This window comes from Cuculus canorus, chromosome 4, assembly GCF_017976375.1.
Source record: "Cuculus canorus isolate bCucCan1 chromosome 4, bCucCan1.pri, whole genome shotgun sequence".
NCBI classification, from domain to species: Eukaryota; Metazoa; Chordata; class Aves; order Cuculiformes; family Cuculidae; genus Cuculus; species Cuculus canorus.
In genome coordinates, this window is record NC_071404.1 from 28,855,542 (window position 1) to 28,875,693 (window position 20,152).

Here is a 20,152-nt window from a genome sequence, read left to right on the forward strand (position 1 = left end):
TAGACGTAGAAATTACATTTAGAATTAGAAAGCTCTCTGTAGGAAAGGTTAATATTGGTGCTATTTAGTGAGCTAGCCTGTAAAATAAGAAATTGTAAAGATTTTAACACACTACCAACTCTTAGAGTTTTTAGCTTTAGATTGAAATAAAAGATAGAAATATTCTGCTGGTTTAACTTCGAGAGTTTGTTACAGGGAAGTTATAATTGCCCTTCAAATTCAGTATACTGATTCTATTAATAAAAGGAAATAGTTTTAAAGTAGCATTCTTATACTGTGGTTTTTAGAAGTCATTCAACAGTTAAAACATAGTGAAGACTTGGTCCAAACCTCAGTTATTAAGATGTTAAGTCTCTGAAAGCATGTACAATGTGTTGTCCACCTGGTGTCTCTCTGTGTGTTTGTGTGTGAGAGGACTGTACACGTGCATTTAATAGCCACTTAGCAATATCTGAGCTATCTCTTTTCTTCGCTTTTCTGTCAGTTTGGGAGCTGCAACTAGATACATTCAAACCAAAAACGGGTACAAGTTTTTCATGAGTCATTGGAGAAATTTGGTTATAGTGAATTCCGTTATCAGTTTAAGCCTTTAGAACAAGTTCAGTGATCTTCCTAAAAATGTCCTACCATTTAATGAGGGAAAGACTTAAAGCAGGAATTCTTGGGTTAAATTCTTTGGTTTGTGTGGGGTTGCAGATCTGACAAATTTATTTTCCTGTTCTGTAACTGTTTCATTTTTACTTTTATTTGTTTTTATTCTGTTTTCATCTTTTGCTATGCTTCTCTTTTCACAGAGGCCTTACATATTTATTTTCCCAATCAAATAGCCAGTAAATTGGAGAAACCCTGGGGGAGATAGGGTGGTGGTTTTTCTTGCATTTTACCAGCATCCAATGCCTGTGGCCATAATAAGTAGATTTGGGTTTTTTTTACTAGAAAGCCATTTAAAAACAATCAAATTCTCTCAAAGGAATGAAATAGCTAAAGGTTATACTCAAATATTTATGTATCTTCCTAAACAAAGTGTTCATTAGGACACATTTTCATTTATTAAGTTTAGTGTGTGTCTGAGTCTGGCTGTCCCTGGCCCTCTGTTAAGTTCTGCAGTCATCTTAAGTGTTTTTAGTTTGTGTGGGTTTTCAGAAAGTACTTACTCGCGGAGTCTTTAGAAACTTGATCTAAAAAGCCATAGAGAATCACACTTTGAATAACTTATGGGAATACAATTTTGTGGTGTCTTTAATTTGCAGGCATAATCAAGTGGAACAAATGACATTCAGCTGGGCAGGTTCTTTAGTTTCTTTAGTCTAGGTAGTTAAATGCATGAGGTGTACTGTGAGTTTTTGATGGTCTCTGCTTACTTATTTCAGATATGTCTGATACTGGTGGAGAGAAGAAAAATATTGTTAATTTCCTTTTGTAACATATTCTGGACAGTGCTTCTAGGAGTGTATTCTGTCACAGCCATTACAATTTTTTCATGTGATAGTAGTTTATGGAGTTATAATGCTTGCAAGTTTTCTGGTAACCAGTTGAATTATAATTACAAAACTGTTAATTTTCTTTCTAAAAGATGGTGTAGGTGCGACCATACTTCCCTGGGAGAATGCTGGGTTGGGGAGCTTCAGAGAAAACAAAAAAAACAAACCAAAAAGATTTCTTAATAGAAATAAATATACAGATAAGACCAAAGAAGGCATACTAAGTACAAAAGCTTTATTAGTTGAAACCAAATTAGTTCATCTTAATGTAAAAACTGGTTTGAACATCTTGCTCGATGCTAGAAATATTCATACTTTTGTATGCATCATAGTTTCAGCGCATGTTTAAAATAAAGTACGTGTAGCAAAGCCTGTGAGGCTGTAAGGTTCCTTACATGTGTTTCTCCTATAACAGGAGAGAGACTTTCAAAGATACGAAGAATAGGTAAGCAAAAGATTGCTGTTAGTATTTGTTGGGAATTGAGCCTCTGATTTCAGTCTCCCTCGGTGTCAAAAAGTAGTCAAAGTTTTATTGCTTGCTTCTGTGCTGTGCTGTAAAATAAAAGACTTTGTGGACATCTTATTAAACATAGCTAAACTTGGATGCTGTTGAATCTAAGAGAAGGTAGCTTAGGCATGCTGGAGTTCATATTTTCTTGCAAGTTTCTTTGGCATCACTTTGTGTCTGGATTTTTATACCTCACCTTTCTCTTCCTTTCCTTTTAAAAATCTCTGCGTAACACTTGGAGCTTTGATAGCTCTTTGAGCTGCTCTTATGCACACCTTTCTCAGGAGTCCATGTGATTGGTCTTCACTAAATGAAAATAGCAAAAATTTTGCTGGGAGTGTTAGCCTACTGTTTTCGTGAGAGAGCAAAGGCAATTAATAACTTGCTGCGCTCAACAGGACTGGTCCTGTGCTCTTTCTGTACATTAGCACGAGAAAGCTGTTATTCGTTTTTGCTTGGGTTAATTATCTACAGGTTTGGTGAGCTGGATTCGCACACTGAAGAGTCATCACAGCTGAAAAAATAGAGACATAGGAGTATGTAGCTGAGAGAAGGGGAGGGCAGATCTGCTGCTTGATTGACATTAGTGTCCTGAATTGGCTTTTTCCTGCTTGGGGACTGTGATTCTTTGAGAACTATCCAGTCCAAATGATACAGCCAGCCACTTATTTTTTCCCGTTGTGGCTGCTGTATGTCAGTCCCCTCCCCGCCCCCCCAAAAAAGGAAAACAAAAAGAAAAACCAAACCAAAGAACAAACAAACCCTTTCCTAGCCCTTGCTCTTGTACAAGACTTGAGGCTTAAAAATAAAAGGTTCCGTTTTCTAGTGGTAGATGCTTTTGTTTGAGTCACATCTCTATTTAAAAAAGAAATGATCAACTCTTAGATGTTCTGGTTTGAATATATGACTGAAAAATAAAGATGCCTTTTTCAGGACAAATACTTCTTCAGGATAGTCTCAGTTCTTGCCTTTTGTTAGACTGAAGTAACACCAGCACCACTTTATATTTTGGTATAATACTTTTGGCCTTAACTGAAATCTGGTCATAGAACACCACGTAAAATTGAGATGGATTTTGCTATTGCAAGGAGACCATTTCTTTTGTAGTTTTAAAATCCACTAACCCCTTCCCTTCCATTTGTAATATGCCTATTAGTGGACGCAGTTTAACTGGTCTGCAACAGTTTCATTTCTTGTACTGGTGTTTTTAATTCCCTCTGTAGGTAGTCTCCGGTCTTGCAGTTCATCAGACTGCTTTAGTAAAGTGATGCCTCCAAGGAAAAAGAGGAGACCTGCAGCAGGAGATGATTTATCTGCTAAGAAAAGTAGACATGATGGGTATGTCACCTTACCATGAGCTAAGACTGATGGAATATCTGAAGTTGAATAGCTGATATGATTGTGTTTTTAAATATTAATGGAAATGGTATTCAATTTGCTTGGTTTCTCAATGTGGAACCATAGCCTGTGATTGAACTGTGGGATATTGATAAGCACTTCTAGGTTCAGTTTGCATCTCACATTTTTCTAGTTATACAAGAAGCTTGTAGGGAATTTCTCCTTGCTCTAGTTTGCCAGGTATCAAAATAGACTTACTCGTTTCATCAAAACCAATTTCTAAGAGAAATATTTTCCTGTATACATGCGTAAAATCTGGATTGGGCATTCTCAATCTGCAGCCTGTCAGAAAAATCAATGTAGTTGTAGCCCACTCAGCTTATACTAGGAGAGACCAGCAGGACTTCAAGTCATGTTGTGGTTTGATGCTGATCATGTAATGGAAAGGTGAAGGATGCCCAGGCAAGGTGGTAGCTGGTGGTGGAGTATTGATTGAGAAGGTGCTGCTCAGCTTCCCTCTGAGCAGCAGAAGTGCAAGTGGGTTATAACTGTGTGCACAAGCAATGTGTTTTTTTTGCATAAGTGAGACTGCTACAAGTGTTGGATTGTCAGTATGTGTGTGTTCAGTCATTCAGTCATTCAGAAACAGTCAAATGTGCTCCTTGTGTGCAAAATAGCTGTTATTTGTGTGTACTGAATTCAGAACTCCCGAAAATAGAGGACCATACACTCCTGCATGAAAGGTACAGGACTGTCCTAGAGCTGAAAAGTGATATATACAGCCAGAAAGTTTGGTTACCACTGTGTCAGTACAATTTGCTCTGTATTACATTCATGTATGATCAGTGACTCAGAAAATACATTCTTCCATGACAAATGTCTACAGGAAGGTAAAAAGATGCATTTCTCTCTTAACTGTTGGCCTGAAAATCGGTCTGGGTGCTCTCCTCTTTATATTCTCTAGCATGAGTAAGAAAAATGCTGGTAGCCAAATTAAGCCTCTGGTTATGCCTCTTTAACTCCATTGTGTTTAATAGAGTTGCACAACTGTAGCTGTGCTGGAATTCATTAAATGATCTGTTGATGCAGAAGAAGAAAGAGATTTCAACTCTCCCTTTCATTGCTTTGCATACGTAACACTAGCAAGAACAAGAAAGCAGTTCATGTTCATAATAGTTTTGGCTGCTTTTCAGAAATAAGAAAATATAAAAGCTAAATAGTTGATAGAAGACATTACAGCTTATTTGAAGATATGTGTACAACATGAAAGCGAAGCAAGGTCAGAATGTTTCTAGAACCTAAGTGGAGGGGGTTCACAAAATTTAACTCTACCTCCCTTTGGTAAGACACTGATGGTAAAGCAAACAACCCAAAACACCTAGAAAGGATGCATGTAAGTAAGAGAATCTGATTTGTGTAATTTGAATGAGAAATTGATGAGAAACTGATTTCTTAACACTATTAGTAGTATGTATAATAATATTTTTACAGTTTTTTTAAAGCATAATTTAAAGGATTTTTTTTAATATCTGCCTTTCAGTTTATAACTAGTGGATCTAGTCTTCGTTTTACTGCTGTGTGAGGCTTTATTAAAAGTGAGACCTCAGCCTGCTTTTGGAAGTGGAGATGAAACCAGATCTGCCAGTCATGGGCCATAGGGGAATATCTTTCTCTGATGTGTTTCCAGTTTTTATCTGTCTTCCTTCTAAGTTCTGAAGGATTTTAGGCTTTCTCTGCTCTCCAGTTTCTTTGTTTTGGTCTTCAAGAAAACAGTTTTTATTTCAGCGTGACTGGCACTATGAAATTATTTTCTGAACATGCAACTCATTCTTGGAGCTCTGTTTTCTTTCAAGGAAGGATTTCTTCAACGTTGTCTTGGTGTACCTCTTACCTCTGAACAAGCTAGATGAAGAGCAGGTTGTCTCCCACTTCCATGCTTATTTTTCAGGTGGAGCTTATGCCTGTCGTACTTGGTCTTTGGACGTCGGACATCTCAGTCTGCCAAAGAGAAATCAATCTGAAATCAGGAACCTCTGTGGCAGTGTGCTGCAGCAGACCTAGTTATTTGCAAAGCCATTTCCTCTTACGTTGTATGCAGAGAATGCTGTATAGAAGAAAAACAGTATGGGTAGTGCAATGCCAGTTTTTGGAACAAGGGGCTTCTAGGCTCAGTTCTTTACCATTGCTTCTGGCAGTCTTCCTAGAAGCTGCATGCTAGTAATTCAGGATAAGCCTTCAAGGGACATGAGCCTGTGTGGACTCTGTATTGAGCAAAAAGGGTAGTCAGTGATTTGTCACTTCTAATGCTAATGGAACAATATAAGTTTTGTATGTTGCTCAGTTATAGCGGCAGACTTACAGGGGCAAAGCTAACAAATAAATTCAGTAATTGCAAGTCTCTTGTTTGCTTTTGGTGTGAAAATGTTAGGTAGTAGTCAGAAGTTATCAAAGGAGTGTCATCATTAATGGTGTTATCACGGCTGAGACCAAATGTTAATGATTTCTCCTATTTTTCCATACAAAGGATTCTTTTTTTTTTTTTTTTATTCCTTACCTGGATAGTTTTGTTGGATGATATTTTCAGTCTTCAATATTTATGATATGTTCCTATAAACTCTTCAAATATGATAAGTAATGTTTCTGAGATACGTATTCTTTCCAGAAAGCTTATTTTGGCAGGGATTTGTACTGCAAGAGGAAATGATTTCTAAAGGCTCTTAAACTCAGAAACACATCTGATACTAGGGAGCTTGTAATAGCCTTCACCCTCAGTTCCAGGCTGTAAGAAACACAGCCTTAGCTTGGAAGAATTAGTGGAATAACGACACGGACTGTTGAGCAAAAATACTTTCATAGGAAAAAAATCTAGTTGTTTGTGAAGTTGTTTGGAAATGCTGATCTCATGCATAGACTGAATATGGAAAACAAAGATTCCAAACATGTTCTTTAGCATCCCACCCTGGTACGATAAGGGCTTGAATTCTGTTAATTGATGTTCATGTCACCTTAAACAATGAATGCAGTGCTTGAGTGGGAAGGAATTTTTATACCAGATGATATATAATGAGGAGAACTCAGTGTATTGATTCATTCTGGATCACAGAAAGATTTATCCTGTCTTAAAGAATAGCTATTGGGAGTAAATAGTTTAGCACACACACACCAAAACATAGTGACTTGAAGACTTAAGTTAGTTTTTCCCTCTCAGTATCAGAGTTGATTTTACTGAGAAAGCTGCAAGTGAAATATAGAGTGTTCTCAAATCAGAGTTAAAAATGCATTTTTTGTGCATTGCTCTTCCGTCACTGTGTTAAGGGCCTTTGGAAAGTTAAGGCAAGTTTCCTGTAAAGATATTTGCTAGGTAAGAGTAGAGTCTTCATTGTGTAATTACCTAACGCTGTGTATCTTTACACGAGCTTTAGCCACATATTGTCTTTTTCCTTAGGAAAAATGAGTTGTATAATGTAATGTTGTCTTCTCTTTCTGATAGCCTTATTTAAAAAAATAATTCTTCTCCTTATTCTAGAATTTTTTTCTGAAGGCAAAAATCTCACATTAATGGATATTTGCACCTTAGAAGGACAAAATGTAGAAATTTTTATCTGCTTTCCTGAAAGTTATGTTTTCAAGCAATTAGATCTAGAGCCTACTTTATCCAGGATTTGTGTGTGGACCACATCAGGGCCTATTCACATGAAAAATATATATTTTCTTTTCTTTTATTGACTAATAAGCTCCGTGCTCTCTAGTAGGAAAAGTAAGTTCTGAAAACACAGTTAACACACTGTTACTAACACGGGAAAGTAAAATGGGAATGTACTAAGCTTGGAAGTTTTCAAAACCTTTCATGTTGAGAGTTTTTTTTTTTGATCTGTTGTCATTTACTGACTGGTTTGCAGTCATGCAGACAGCCTGTGTTACTGTCATAGATGTCTAGACCTTATTTCTTGAAGTAGGGATTTTCCAGTACACACAGGTATAATTTTCCCTGTTTCTACACCTTCTCAGGGAACTGAGTCACATGTCCAGTTTAAGTTTCTTCAGAATTACTGTCGGCATGTAGGCTGTTCTATGTGTTGCTCCTTAAGTAAGCCTGATGAAATTAAAAAAAATTAATTTAAAAGTATAGAAATGAGTATAAGACTTTAAATAGGGAGAGGTAAAATATTAATTCCTAAAACTTACCAGTCAAGTAAATTTGTCCTGAGGGTTGCCTTAGACAGTCTTTGTCATACTTTGCAAATCATAAAACATCTCTCTTACCCCCTTCCTTGTTTCTATTACAGTATTTACGAAACTGTTGCCAAAATCATAATTGTGAATGAGTAGATAAGGTTTTATAAAAATACTTCCATTGCGCTGCATTGATGAAAAACCTCAGCCAAAATTTTAAGTTAATTAATTAGAATTAGTTGAAGCAGTAGAGACATCTTCTTCAATCAAAAGTTTGCGTCTTTCAAAATGTAAATAGCCTGAAAGCAATTAGTTACTCAGCCCAAGCTCAAACAAAATGAGGTAAAGGTTTTGAATAAGTTCTGGTTGCGTAGAAACGAAGGTGCTGTTGGTAAATTTATTGATGTTTTCATTCACTAAACACTGTCTGTCTGAAATGAGCAGGCTGTAAGTCTTCATGAGGGGTTAACTTTTGACTTGCTGTAATAAACTAACTTTTTTTCCCCCGTAAGTGAGCTATCACCAGCTTCCACAATCAGGAGACTGATTTGTGTGACCTAAACTCCATGCTTTCACCTATCTTGGTTTGAATATTCTTGAGCCGTGCAATCTAGATTTGCTACTGTGGTACGTGGAGCCTTAAATTCCAGTAGAGTTGAAGCATGCCCAGAGCAGGAGCAGATGCCCAACTTTGAAGACTGCAGTAACTCTGTAGGCTTCTCTTATGGACCATCAATGCTTAAGCAAATTATTAAACCATAGCATGGTCAGCATAATGGTTGTGCATCTCTTTAAAGGTCCTGATCACTTTGACAAAGCTGTGAGCTGTTGAGGACTTGTTTGAAACTCGAATCAGATCAGTAGATCTTCAGTGCTCCCAAAGTATTTGGCGGTCTACCGTGTGCATTCTGGGAGTTTGTATTTGTTTGTGTAGCAAGAGACACTGTCCGTAGCACAAAGACAAGGCACATCATCTTGCAGTATGTACAGAGAAATTCCAAAGATATGAGAAATAGAATAAAATACAAAATGGTTACCAGACATCTCTGTCATTTTGTGTTTTTCTACGCTGCACGTGCAGTTCTTGAGACAATAAATCTGTATTAATGATAGTTCAAAGGACACGTTCGGTATCACCTTTACCCTGTGCTGCCAAGTGGCTTGCTGTGATAATTGACCTGAGTTGTCCTAGGCTGTAATCTCAGATACTTGTCTGCTTGATTGCTTGTGACTCCGTGCTCACCTTGCATTATCAAGCACCTCGGGGATAAGGAATCTCTTGCTAATGGAACTAGCTGGTTTGGCTAGACTTGGGGGAGAAACTAATTTGGTGTTTGGAGTAAGCTGGGAGAGAACAGGCGTCATCTTTGTACATAAGAGATCACTAGTACTAGGTCTGCATTGGTGTTACTTCTTTCTGTCATATTCCTTTTCAAGTGATCCTTGTCTTGTAGAATATGTGATCTGCTATTAGATCCTTCAGGTTGAGAGAAAGCCATCCGAGATTCATCCAGCCATTTTTGTTGCATGGTTTTATACTTATGGCCATGCATAATCTGTTTTGGTTGCAAGTGTGATACTGTGTCACTTGCACTTTTATGAATGTCTGGCTAATCAGTGTGTAGCAGAGACTGAGGTAGCTCAAGGTTATATCCTTTCTGATTTTAGTTTCTGAATTTGTGAAGCAATTTGTCTTACCTGCACAGGATGGAAGATCTGTAATAAGTTCTAGTTTCTCAAAACTTGAACTCCAGTGGCCACATATTGAGCTTTTTGAACAATGATAAGTTTGAGACTAAAGCGTTCTGCTTGGAGTTTCATGGCTGTGTGGTAGGAACATGGACTTACTAATGAATATTATTTTTTCCTGCAGTTCCTAATCAATTTCCTTAGCCTAAATGGCTTTCAGTCCTGTGTCAGTCCATGAAAACTTGCCATGCTTAGTTGCGGTGAACGTATAAAAAGGGCTGTTTTTTCCTTTTTTCATTCTCCATTACTCTGACTCGTACTCTTATCATTGGTATCTTGGTTCATGCTACAGTATTTAGATTTGCTGCTTGTAGATGCAGGAGTCTTTTTTTCTGCAATACCTGGATGACCTAGAGCTTTGTCAGTAAATTAGGTTTTTTGAGGGTTCCTTCCCAGATCCACTGTTCTCATATTGACATCTAATGTGTTGATGAGTTACATGAACAAGCAGGATGAGGCAATTGATTATCATTTCTTCATAAGAAAAAACATTGAATTTTGTGATGAATGTCTGTCTTTGGGAACTGCATTGGCTTTGCGTGTCCTAGGTCCCAGTAGTGCTCTTACAGACATCTCGAATAAATAGAATAGAACAGAATAAAGATGTTGATTAGCTCCTGCTATGATCAGCTTTCAACTTGGTATTCCAGTTAGTGTATGTCATGTTTGTTTGCTACAAAAGAGGGGATACAGAAAAATCCGACTTTTGCCAAAGTGGCAGAATGCCTCCTTTCTTTGTCTCAAGACATTTTTTTTTTTATTCCTCTGAATTCAGGATAGCCTAAAAATATTGGATAGGTCTTTCATAATCACAGATCATTGTGCAAGTATGAGAATGTTAAGTTATCAGACCTGTTTAAAAACAAATAAACGTCAACACTGACTTACGCCTTCAGGCTTAGTTGTTTACTTGCTGGGCAGCTTATATAAAGTAGGTAATTCAACTAGGAAAAAGTGTTTTCAAAATGAAAAAGAAACCCCTACAAATTGTGGGGATATGAATGTATGTGTTTGAGATGTACGCTGGCATTTTTCTGCAGTGTTTCAGTTTACTGCAGATCAATGTGTTTCAGTACAGTGTTAATTTTTCTTTCCATCTTGAAAACTATAGACTCTCATTTGTATTTGTCTTCTAATTAGGAATTTTTGATTTTCTCTGGCTAGAATTCTGTAATGAATAATTGCTTTAAAGGAACTATGAAAATAAACATCAAGTAGTTCTCTGAATTTCTGTCAGAATGATTTGTGTGCCCTTAACTTGTAGCTGCAGGTCCTCATAGCTTGCAGCTGAGCTAGGTGGAGGATAGTAGAGTCAGTGTGCTCCAAGCTCACAAGTATAGACATCTAACATGTCTTGATAGAAGGACAAAATGGTGATGAAATCAGCTCCAACAATTTCATCAAATTGTTTCAGAATTCCTCTTGATCTAGTTAGCCTTTTGGTTTGACGCTGTAAGAGGAAGGGGCTGCATGTTTGGAACACTTGCAGAGCCGCTTTTGGCTGCTCCTCTAGTGGAGGCCACTTATTGCTCAGCTCTTACCAGTTTTATGAGGAGCAGCTGAGAAAATGGGGGTTGTTTAGCCTGGAGAAGAGGAGGCTGAGGGGAGACCTTATCACTGTCTACACCTACCTGAAATCAGGTTGTAAAGAGGTGCGTTTTGGTCTTGTCACCCAAGTGACAGGTGATAGGATGAGAGGGAATGGCCACGAGCTGCACCATGGACATTAGGAAAAACTTCTTCACTGAAAGGATTTTCAAGCACTAAAACAGGCTGCCCAGGGAGGTGGTTGAGTCACCATTCCTGGAGGTATTTAAAAGACTGGTAGATGACATGCTTAGGGATATGATTTAGTAGTGGACAGGTACAGTTGAGCTTGATGATCTGAAAGGTCTTTTCCAACCTAGTGTTTCTATGATTTATGAGCCCAAGCAACTGCAGAGTGGCGGAAATAGATTAGAGAGTGATTATGAAGCAATGAACGACTTCTTGGACTGATGAGTCTCCTGACTCTAACAGGCACATATTATACTGTCTGTTTTAGAAAAGTCTGAACAAGGTGGAGTAACTCATCAACTTCTGCTCTGTTTTCCATGCTTTAGGTGTTTCAGATACTAAATTCAGGAGACTGGTACTTCAGTGTTGTTCTCTTAGTGTAGGCAAAATTTCTTATGCTTCTTGTTGAAGGAGAGCATTACGTTGCCAGTCATCTCCGAGGGGAAGGAGCACCGGGGATCTAGTTTTTCAGATAACCATTTACACCATGGTGAATGAGGTTGCTAGAGGTACTGTTAGTGAGGTCCTGTAACCCATTCTCTGTGGTTCTTTTGTGTTACCAACTCATTGGCTTTAGAATAAGCGAGGTCATGTCTGTTTTGGTCTTTTTGCCAGTTATGGGATATTTTGGAGGCACAAAAAGCATGTGCAGTTCTCCTTAGTTAATAATTCAAAGTGCATGAAGTATGTGTGTGTCCGCAGGTAGGATCTGCATTGGCTGTGACATGGAATTACTCTGGGTTTAGACCTGCTGCCAAGTTGCAGCCCATCAGTTGATTGTGGTCACTAATGGTATGCACAAGTCTTACTTGAACTTAAAGCAGTTTGGGGCTGAATTTGAACTAGTCTGTATCTGTGGTAAGGAAAGTTCATGTACATGGAAAGCGATTATAGATCAGTTCAAGTGTGACACTGAGCAAACACACTATTTAGGGTCAGTGATTCTTAGTCTGTAAAGCAGTGTCCCAAGTAACTGGATATGAGGGTAGAATGCTTGGTAAACGGGTTCATTAAAAGGAAAAATGTTGCTGTTTACAATGGCTGTTGACTAAAAGATTGATTTTAAAAACTGCTGAATTAATTACTTATCTTTCTTTTTTTAAGTATGTATAGAAAATATGATTCGACTAGAATAAAAGCAGAGGAAGAAGTCTTTTCAAGTAAGAGATGCTTAGAATGGTTCTATGAATACGCAGGTAAGTGTGAAATGTCAATTTCCTCCTAATAACAATTGATATTGAAATGTAAAAGTTGCATTATCTGAGCTTTTCCAAGACTCAATGTAGAGGCTTTTTTTCTAAAAGTCTGAAAGAAGCTTTTGTTATGTCCTTTACAGTGTGAAGTTAAAGAGTTCAAGGGGCAATTTTGACTTTATCTCTGTTCTGTAAGAAGAGTACAAAAGTTATGTAACTTAAAACATTTTGAAACGTGTGCTTCATTATTCAAATCTATAGTTAAAGCTATGCTTCTGTCCAAAATATTGTTACCTCTCTGGCTTTAGAAGTCCTGTCATCTACCTTGTTAGTGTGGAATAGTAAATAATTGTGCTTTGGGAGAAGTGTGTCTTTAATTTAAAAAAGGAAAAAAAAAGGAAGGAAGTTGTTGGAGGTATTAACATTAGTCTGTGTTCACAAAAGATGACCATTTAATAATGAAGTTGTATTAATTTTCTTACATGTGTTTTTCTTAAGGGGAGGATTTGAAATATGGGGAGAAAATGCTTTCATGACTGTAAAGACCAACAGGAAATGAAATAGGTGATTGACCAAGAAAATAAGGTCATCATGCAATTTACTGATGCTGTCTTGACTGTCATTGCTCACAGATGGTTCTGTTTTGTCTACTTCCTATGCACAATGAAATGGGACTTAATTTGATGTAATATTTTTTTTTCTTCTAATAAAATTATATAAACTAAATTAAATACTTCAAGATCTCACTTGTCTGTGGCAGTCTGTGAGAGGAGATTCAGACAAGTTCAAGCCAAATCTAACCTGTTAGATTATTTGCGTTTCGAACAGTCTTGGTTTATTTATTTATTTATTTTACATTAGCAACAGGGATAACTCATTTTTGTCTGGACTTGGAAAGAAAGGTTGAAAGTAATAACTTTTGGATTTCCATTGGATGCATACACCAAGATAAAACAGAAAAGCAGAGAGTATGATTCTGTCTACAGTATTGAGTAACATTCTAAAAAATGAGTCTTCAAAGAATAATCTATTTCATATTCTTGCTTCATAAATCTTCTCCTTTATATATGCAGTTGACACTGCATTTGTTTTTTTTTCCCTAGTGTGTATGTGACAGAATCTTTTTAGAGACTGTTGTGTACACTTGGAGAACTGTGAGAGGATGTCATGAGAAGCTGGGAAAAGATATATTTAAACCTTGTTATTTCTAGGATAGTAGGTCACCTAATAATAAAACACAGATTGATCTTCCTCTTTTTCTTGCACGTATGATCTTTATATTGGATGAAAGTAGGCATTTCAGCATCTAATGTTTTTTTCCCAAATGGCCCTTTTAAACATGAATAAAATAACTCTAACAAAGTAGTCCAAATACTTAAAATGTATTTAAAAATATATGTAATTGCACAGTATGATTCTCAATGCTTATGAACTTTTTTCAATAGAGTATTGTAGAAGTTGGAAGTGTCTTGATTTAGCAGCATGTTTTAATAGTAGTGCATTTTAATAGCATCTATTTGAATTTTTTTTTCCTGGTAAGTTGACAAAGAAATACCTATAATTCATGTCTTCCTTCTCCATGCAGTTGCTAACATTCAGATACTGTGTGGCTGTGGTATAGCAATAGGAATAAACAATAGCATGATATTTTTGTTTTAGACTCTTCTGTTGATTATATTATATAAAGATAATGTATGAGACAATAAGGGATGAGTTTCTGGGAATGATAATGTTTTGTATCCTGTATACCTATGCATCACATTTTTATGTGGTGTGATCTGATGATAACAGTAGAGATTCAAGCCAAGAAATTAGTTTCACTAACCATTGTTGACTCATCTAACTGTGGTGATGGGTTGTGGATGTTTTGCTAGTCTGAAGTGCATTTATTCTTCCAATATTATCTCACTAAATGGGTAGAGTAAAGGATGTTGTTAGGAACAAAAGGTTGTTTTCTAGTTTTTCTGTCTCTGTTTCCAAGGGTGATTTAAGTGTATCCAAGTGTGATAGTAAATGTGGAAATACTTATTGCATCTAACACAAACAAACAAACAAACAAACAAAAGGTGTATAGAATTTCATGTTGGACTGCCTGATTGTGTTTCTCTTGTGCTATAAAGTAGACTGTTTTCAGAGATAAGTAAAATGCATTTTGTTTGCAGGCACTGATGACATTGTAGGGCCAGAAGGCATGGAGAAATTTTGTGAAGACATTGGAGTTGAACCAGAAAATGTAAGTTCGAGATCCATTCAAAAGACACCTTATCTGTTAAAATGAACCAGTCTTAGCCATCAAGAATTAAAAAATTCTTGATTTTTAAAAAAAAATTAAAGGAGTATAAAGCAGGGTGGTTTATAGATGCATTTGGAAACTACTTGTATTTATGTTAAACCCCAAACTATTAACTTGCAAAACCTCAGTTTGTCTTTGCTACCACTGCTTCCTTTTCACTGTGCCCAATGCCCCCCTCCTCCCCGGTGCAAAATAAAAGAAGGATTTAAGAAAACCCTGATCCTTGTGTTTTCTGAAACAATGTGACGACACTGGAGATTTAATGTAGCAACTACAAAGTAAAGTTTTCTTTGGGTTTTCCAGGAGAGAAAGGCAATTCAAATACTGTGAGCAGTATTAGCACTCCCATTATGCCATTTCAGAACACAAGTAAGGAATATATATAATTACATACATTTTATATGTATGTGTGTATATATACATACACACACCTAAAATTTTAAAAGGAGTAGTTATGCCTTTTACAGGCTTTTTCCTGGTGCTTAATTAATGCTTTTTAAATGTATGTGTAAGTTCCACCTTTTGCAGGGTTTGTAAAGCATCTTCTCTGACTGAATAAAATAAGAATTGTGATTTTGAAAGATTTACTGGAAATATAAGATGTAATTTGCTAATTTTGGAATTTATTAGTATAGTCAACTCTTGAGATTGGTGCAGACATTTGGGTATGTAAGTAAATATTCTGATTTTGCATTAAAAACTGTATAGAGCTGCACTAACATTGGCTAGTTAGTGGCTGAGTTGCAAATTTAAATGACTTGATTACTTCTTTCTCCTAATTTGTAGGGTCAATTGTCCTGCAAGTTTTTCCATGTATATATCAAAAGTGGTTTCTTAAGTTCCTGAAGAAGATAGTAATATTATCGTTCCTCTTTAACTGAACTCTTTATTGCTTCTGCCTTCTATGTGAGGTTTGAAAGGACTCTGTTTCCTTTTGGGCAAAGCTGAAGTATTTATGTATCAGCCTCTGTTTTGATGTATGTTAATGTTAGTTCACCTGGTGTTACTTAGCATCTACATGAATTATACTGCATGGCCAGTCCTGCAAAATTAGGTAGGCTGGTGGTAACCTGAGGTAGCTTGACTCAAGTGGGATCCTGATTAGCTTTTGAATAATTTGATTTAACAGAGCTCATGGATTGCAGCTGGTTTAATCTAGATGAGGGTTTAACAAATGTCAAATGTAGTGTGTTGTCACATTGTTATTTTTGTAGTTGTTTTGGGAAAACTTCAGTAGCTTTTGCACCAACTCATTTTCCTCATTGCACTGCTCACTAGATGACTGGATGCCCCCTTCAAGTAAGGTGGCTACTGGGAACTTGCACATTCACTCTATCTTTGCACTGTTATCTTCTCTTTATTTGCATTATGTGCAGGTTTGTCACTTCCAGTTTAACTTTGAAAATAGTGTGGCAAAGATGTGAGCATCCCATTTATATATGAGTAAAGTATTTGTAGTCTACTGAACAGTAGACTACAAGTTATTTGAAAAATGTGTGGATCTTTTCAACTTTTCAGTCTTCATTTTTTTTCCCTCTTTAAAACAGGTAGTTATGCTTGTACTAGCATGGAAGTTGGATGCACAAAACATGGGCTACTTCACATTACAAGAATGGTTAAAAGGAATGACATCACTACAGTAAGTGCTTTGGAAAACCTCTTAAGTTTGTTACAGTAAACTCAGTTTTTTAGTAAAAAACACACTTCAGTGTTTTGACTCATGATACTTAAAGCAGAGAGCTGTACTGTGGAGTAGAAGCCATACATTTTTTTGTCCCTTTTATGGTGATATGTGTGCACTTTGAGTCAACTTGAAACCTGACAGCTGTATTTTTAAATACAATTGGATTAAAAATTCTGCAGTCTCAAGGAAACAGAGATGTCTAAGGTTGGATACTGTTTCTGTCTCCAAGGACATCTGTCTTTGTTGCTGGATAGGACGTATCTGTTAGATATTGGTATGTTGTTAGAGCATGTGTACTTTAAAATGCTAAGTAATAGAAACACTTTCTGTGACTCTGCATTGTCACGTTCTTTCTAAGCATTTCTTTCTCTGTCCGAGAGCTTAACTTCATGGCATAATTAACACAAATGTAGTTGAAAATCATGTTTCATATTGACTTGTAGAAAGAACTGTGTTTTGACTTACCTTACAGAGCAGAGTCACTAGAACTGTGTAGGAGGTTCTATAGTTTCAGCAAAACTGCAGAAGTATTGTTTCACCGCTGTGGTTTGCTGGTTGTTTGCCATATGTAGACAAGCTCTTAGTTTAATTCATTGCAAAGTGCACTTTCTACAAAGACGAACAAGTTTTTGTCAGAGTACTAGTATAAGAATTTGATATTTCACCTAAATCCATTTCACTTTGTGGGTTTAGTCAAGACATCTTATGCAGACAAACTCATAAATGTGCGTTTGTGCAGAGTGATGTATTTTGAACAGAGTGATGGGGACACATGTTAAGAGATTCTTTTCTGAAACATCTGATGTTGCATAAGAATGCAGGCTCTAAATTCACTTTGTGCTTGTCTTGTAGATGTGATACTACAGAAAAATTGAGAAATTCCTTGGATTATTTGAGATCTTTATTAAATGAGCCTACCAATTTTAAACTTATTTATAGATATGCATTCGACTTTGCACGGGTAAGTACTCTGGAAGACCAGCATCTGATATTAAACTTTACTTTCATAAGTTAATAATTGAAAGACTGTTTGCTTCTAAGTATGTTTCTCTGAAGATACCAGTCAAGATTGCTTGTAAAAAATGGAACTGTTCATGTTCTAAAAAAGTATATGCAAAATGCTAGAACTGGAAAAGAAAAATACATAGGGTGCTTGATGTTCAGTGGCTTAGTGTTTTGACATGTTTTGTTACCTCTCTGCTGCAAGCTATTTTGTGACTTCAAGGAAATCATTTCGATCCTGTTCTGTTGCGTCTTGACCTTTGCCACTTACTTCCACTGGCTTTATAACTACTCTAGTTTTTCTTCTTACTATTTGAATTTTGTGAGCATAAACATATTTAAAAGAGAAAGGCACTTCAGGCATTTCTGCAAGTGGTAAAAACAAGTCACATAATAAAAGCTGGATATGATATAATACTGGTTGAGGCAACTATTGGAAGGTTATTAATGATGTTCTCTTCCTACTAGAAAATATATATTGATAAAATTGTACCTGTTATCAGAACTTATAATATGCATAAGACTATTCCTACTTAAAGGGAGCAATGAAGAACTTGAGTTTTCTGAATTAACATTTTGCCATGGAATTTGGATGTCCCTGTTGCTAACATGGTGGAATGAAGAGAAGATTAAACATAAAAATAATCACAGGCAAAACTGAAGCTCACATCTCAGTTACAGGACAACCAAAAGCACCAAGAAAATTTGCAGCAAAAAAGTAATATAAGAAAACACATAAGAAAAAAATTGAACTGATAGCAATTCTGATAGTTAGTTTGTCATAAGCAACTGAGATTTGTGGTACATCAGTGCTTTCTGCATGTCAGCATGCAGAGATTCATGGTAATTCACTGTTAACCAGGGAATCCTACAGCTGAGTTATGACAGTGCATGGTATTGGCATGAAAGAAGAAAAAGCCATATCAACATCGTAATTCCTCCTTTGCTGTGTGAAGATTTATTTTGCCAGCTTTGCTCAATGTAAACTGCAAATGCTAGAAAAAACTAATATTGCCAAATAAATTCAAGATACTGATGAAATATTTGGAATAGATTAAAAATATAGTAGCAAATCCACACCAGCCAATAGCCTGTCAAAAGTAAGTAAAAAAGAGAATAAGTGCATGGAGTATTTTCAAGAGGTGTCAAATAGATGTGACAAACAGTGGTCTTGAAAAAGTATTTAGTCATTGAGACACAGATGCTGTGGCATCATTTGTGACAAAACAAAAGCCCAGATTGTAGAACTACAAGTGAAAGGCATATCAGAAGAGGAATTGTCAAACCAATGTTAGATTTAATAGAATCATTGAACTTTTAATGCTGTGGAACCAGGGGAAGTCTATAGGAGAATGGCATCCAGGAAGAATAGAATTGAATGCTGACGAAGGCTGATGTATTTGTCTAGATGCGGCAGATGAATCTGTACATAATTTTTGTCAGAGTAATTGAAGCGATTGATAGTAAAAAGCTGATGGGAGCAGGTTTTGGTTCAGAAGTCTGTGTAATTTCCATCATTTAATGTGAATAACTTCAGGAAAGTACTCCATGGAGAAAAACATTTGTCTAAACTTCTAAATTTTAACGAGAGAATTTTTGAAAGCGTCTGTTGTGTTTTGGTATTTAGAGTTAGTCAATAAAAATAAGTATCATTGCGGTTTTATGCAGCGTGTATGATTTAAGTCAACATAGATTTGAGGAAATAATTTAGAACACCATATGTTGGTATTAAGCACAAATACATTCCTTGTTCTTTGTTTGCTATTTTCATTGCCAAGTTTAAGAACACACAGATGCATGGCTTTCTTGGCTTAAATAGGTCTTTTATCTGAAATATTGGAAAAAAAAAAATCTCAGACTGTATGTCATCAATGTGAAACAATTACTGAAATAATTTGTTAATATTTTTCCTTCCTCTGTATCTAAGAAAGAGAGTGTTAAGTGTCTGGAATGTGTGTTAAGAATGTAATTGTTAAGAATGTAATTGGAGCATCTGTCATGGCAGATGTGCTATTAGGTAGTTGAAGATGGGTATAAAGGACTTATCTGAACAATTTGTTCTGAACAGTAGTTGGAGAGGGGGAATGTAGAAGCTTAGCAATGTAAAGCATGTAAAAACAGTGTGGCCAAAATAAAGGCAGTAGAGCCTAATTTCATTAACACTTGAGTGTGTGGGAAGAATTCAGAATATAAACATCATGGAAACTAAATGTGTTTTCAAAGCAGTATGATTTCTGCTTAACGGTGTTTGTGACAGAGATGTAAATGGGCTTTGGAAATAGGATTATTTTTTAGAAGTCTTTTATGTTGGAAATAAGTGAAATAATTGTATGATATTAATACAACAATGCCTTTGCAGGTTTGTTTTTCAGCTTGTCATGGTTTAGTCCTGGCCCAGCCCAAATGTCAAGTAAACCCCAGCAGTTGGGCTCCCAATTCCCTTCCCCTCAACCCCAGGGAAATGGGAATGGGAAATGAAAGGAAAAGACTAGCGAGTTGGAAACTAAAACTAAAACAGCTTTAATGAAATATTATTGTTGTTATTATTAGTGGCATCTGATGATGACAATAATAATAATATAAAAGAAAATACTTAATATAAAAGAAAATAAATAAGAAAATGAGTAAAATATGTACAAATATATGAAATTGTGCCTTTTCCACCCCTCAATGACTATACATCACCACAAATGCTGTAGAACAGACATGGGGAAGGGTCAATGGCAGGAGAGAGCTGGGCTCAGGAATTGGATTCAGGAATGCACGGATCCAGGATAAGGTAGATACAGACAGATAAGGTCCTCACAGGATGCTGGCCATTGAAGAAGAGAGACCTTTGTGATCTCTCTGGTTTATACTGAGCAATGACGTATAGGGGATGGAATACTCTGTAGGTCAGTTTGGGCTCACCTGTTCTGTCTGCCTCTCCCTGCAGATGCAACCCTGTATTTTTGC

The 20,152-nt window shown here is 36.4% G+C and overlaps 1 protein-coding gene across 9 annotated transcripts in view; it reads left to right on the top strand.

The window, feature by feature from the left end:
- DCUN1D4 (defective in cullin neddylation 1 domain containing 4) overlaps positions 1-20,152 on the top strand; it is a 58,201-nt gene that overhangs the window by 14,586 nt on the left and 23,463 nt on the right. For 5 of the 9 annotated variants that reach the window (XM_054065611.1, XM_054065612.1, XM_054065609.1 and 2 more), the window contains exons 4-9: positions 1,897-1,926; positions 3,213-3,327; positions 12,130-12,221; positions 14,381-14,451; positions 16,059-16,150; positions 17,048-17,156. In XM_054065611.1, the coding sequence (XP_053921586.1) occupies positions 1,897-1,926; positions 3,213-3,327; positions 12,130-12,221; positions 14,381-14,451; positions 16,059-16,150; positions 17,048-17,156 (509 nt within the window). The remainder of the gene's footprint in view (positions 1-1,896; positions 1,927-3,212; positions 3,328-12,129; positions 12,222-14,380; positions 14,452-16,058; positions 16,151-17,047; positions 17,157-20,152) is intronic. The other 4 variants (XM_054065613.1, XM_054065618.1, XM_054065615.1 and 1 more) reach the window with 2 other exon arrangements.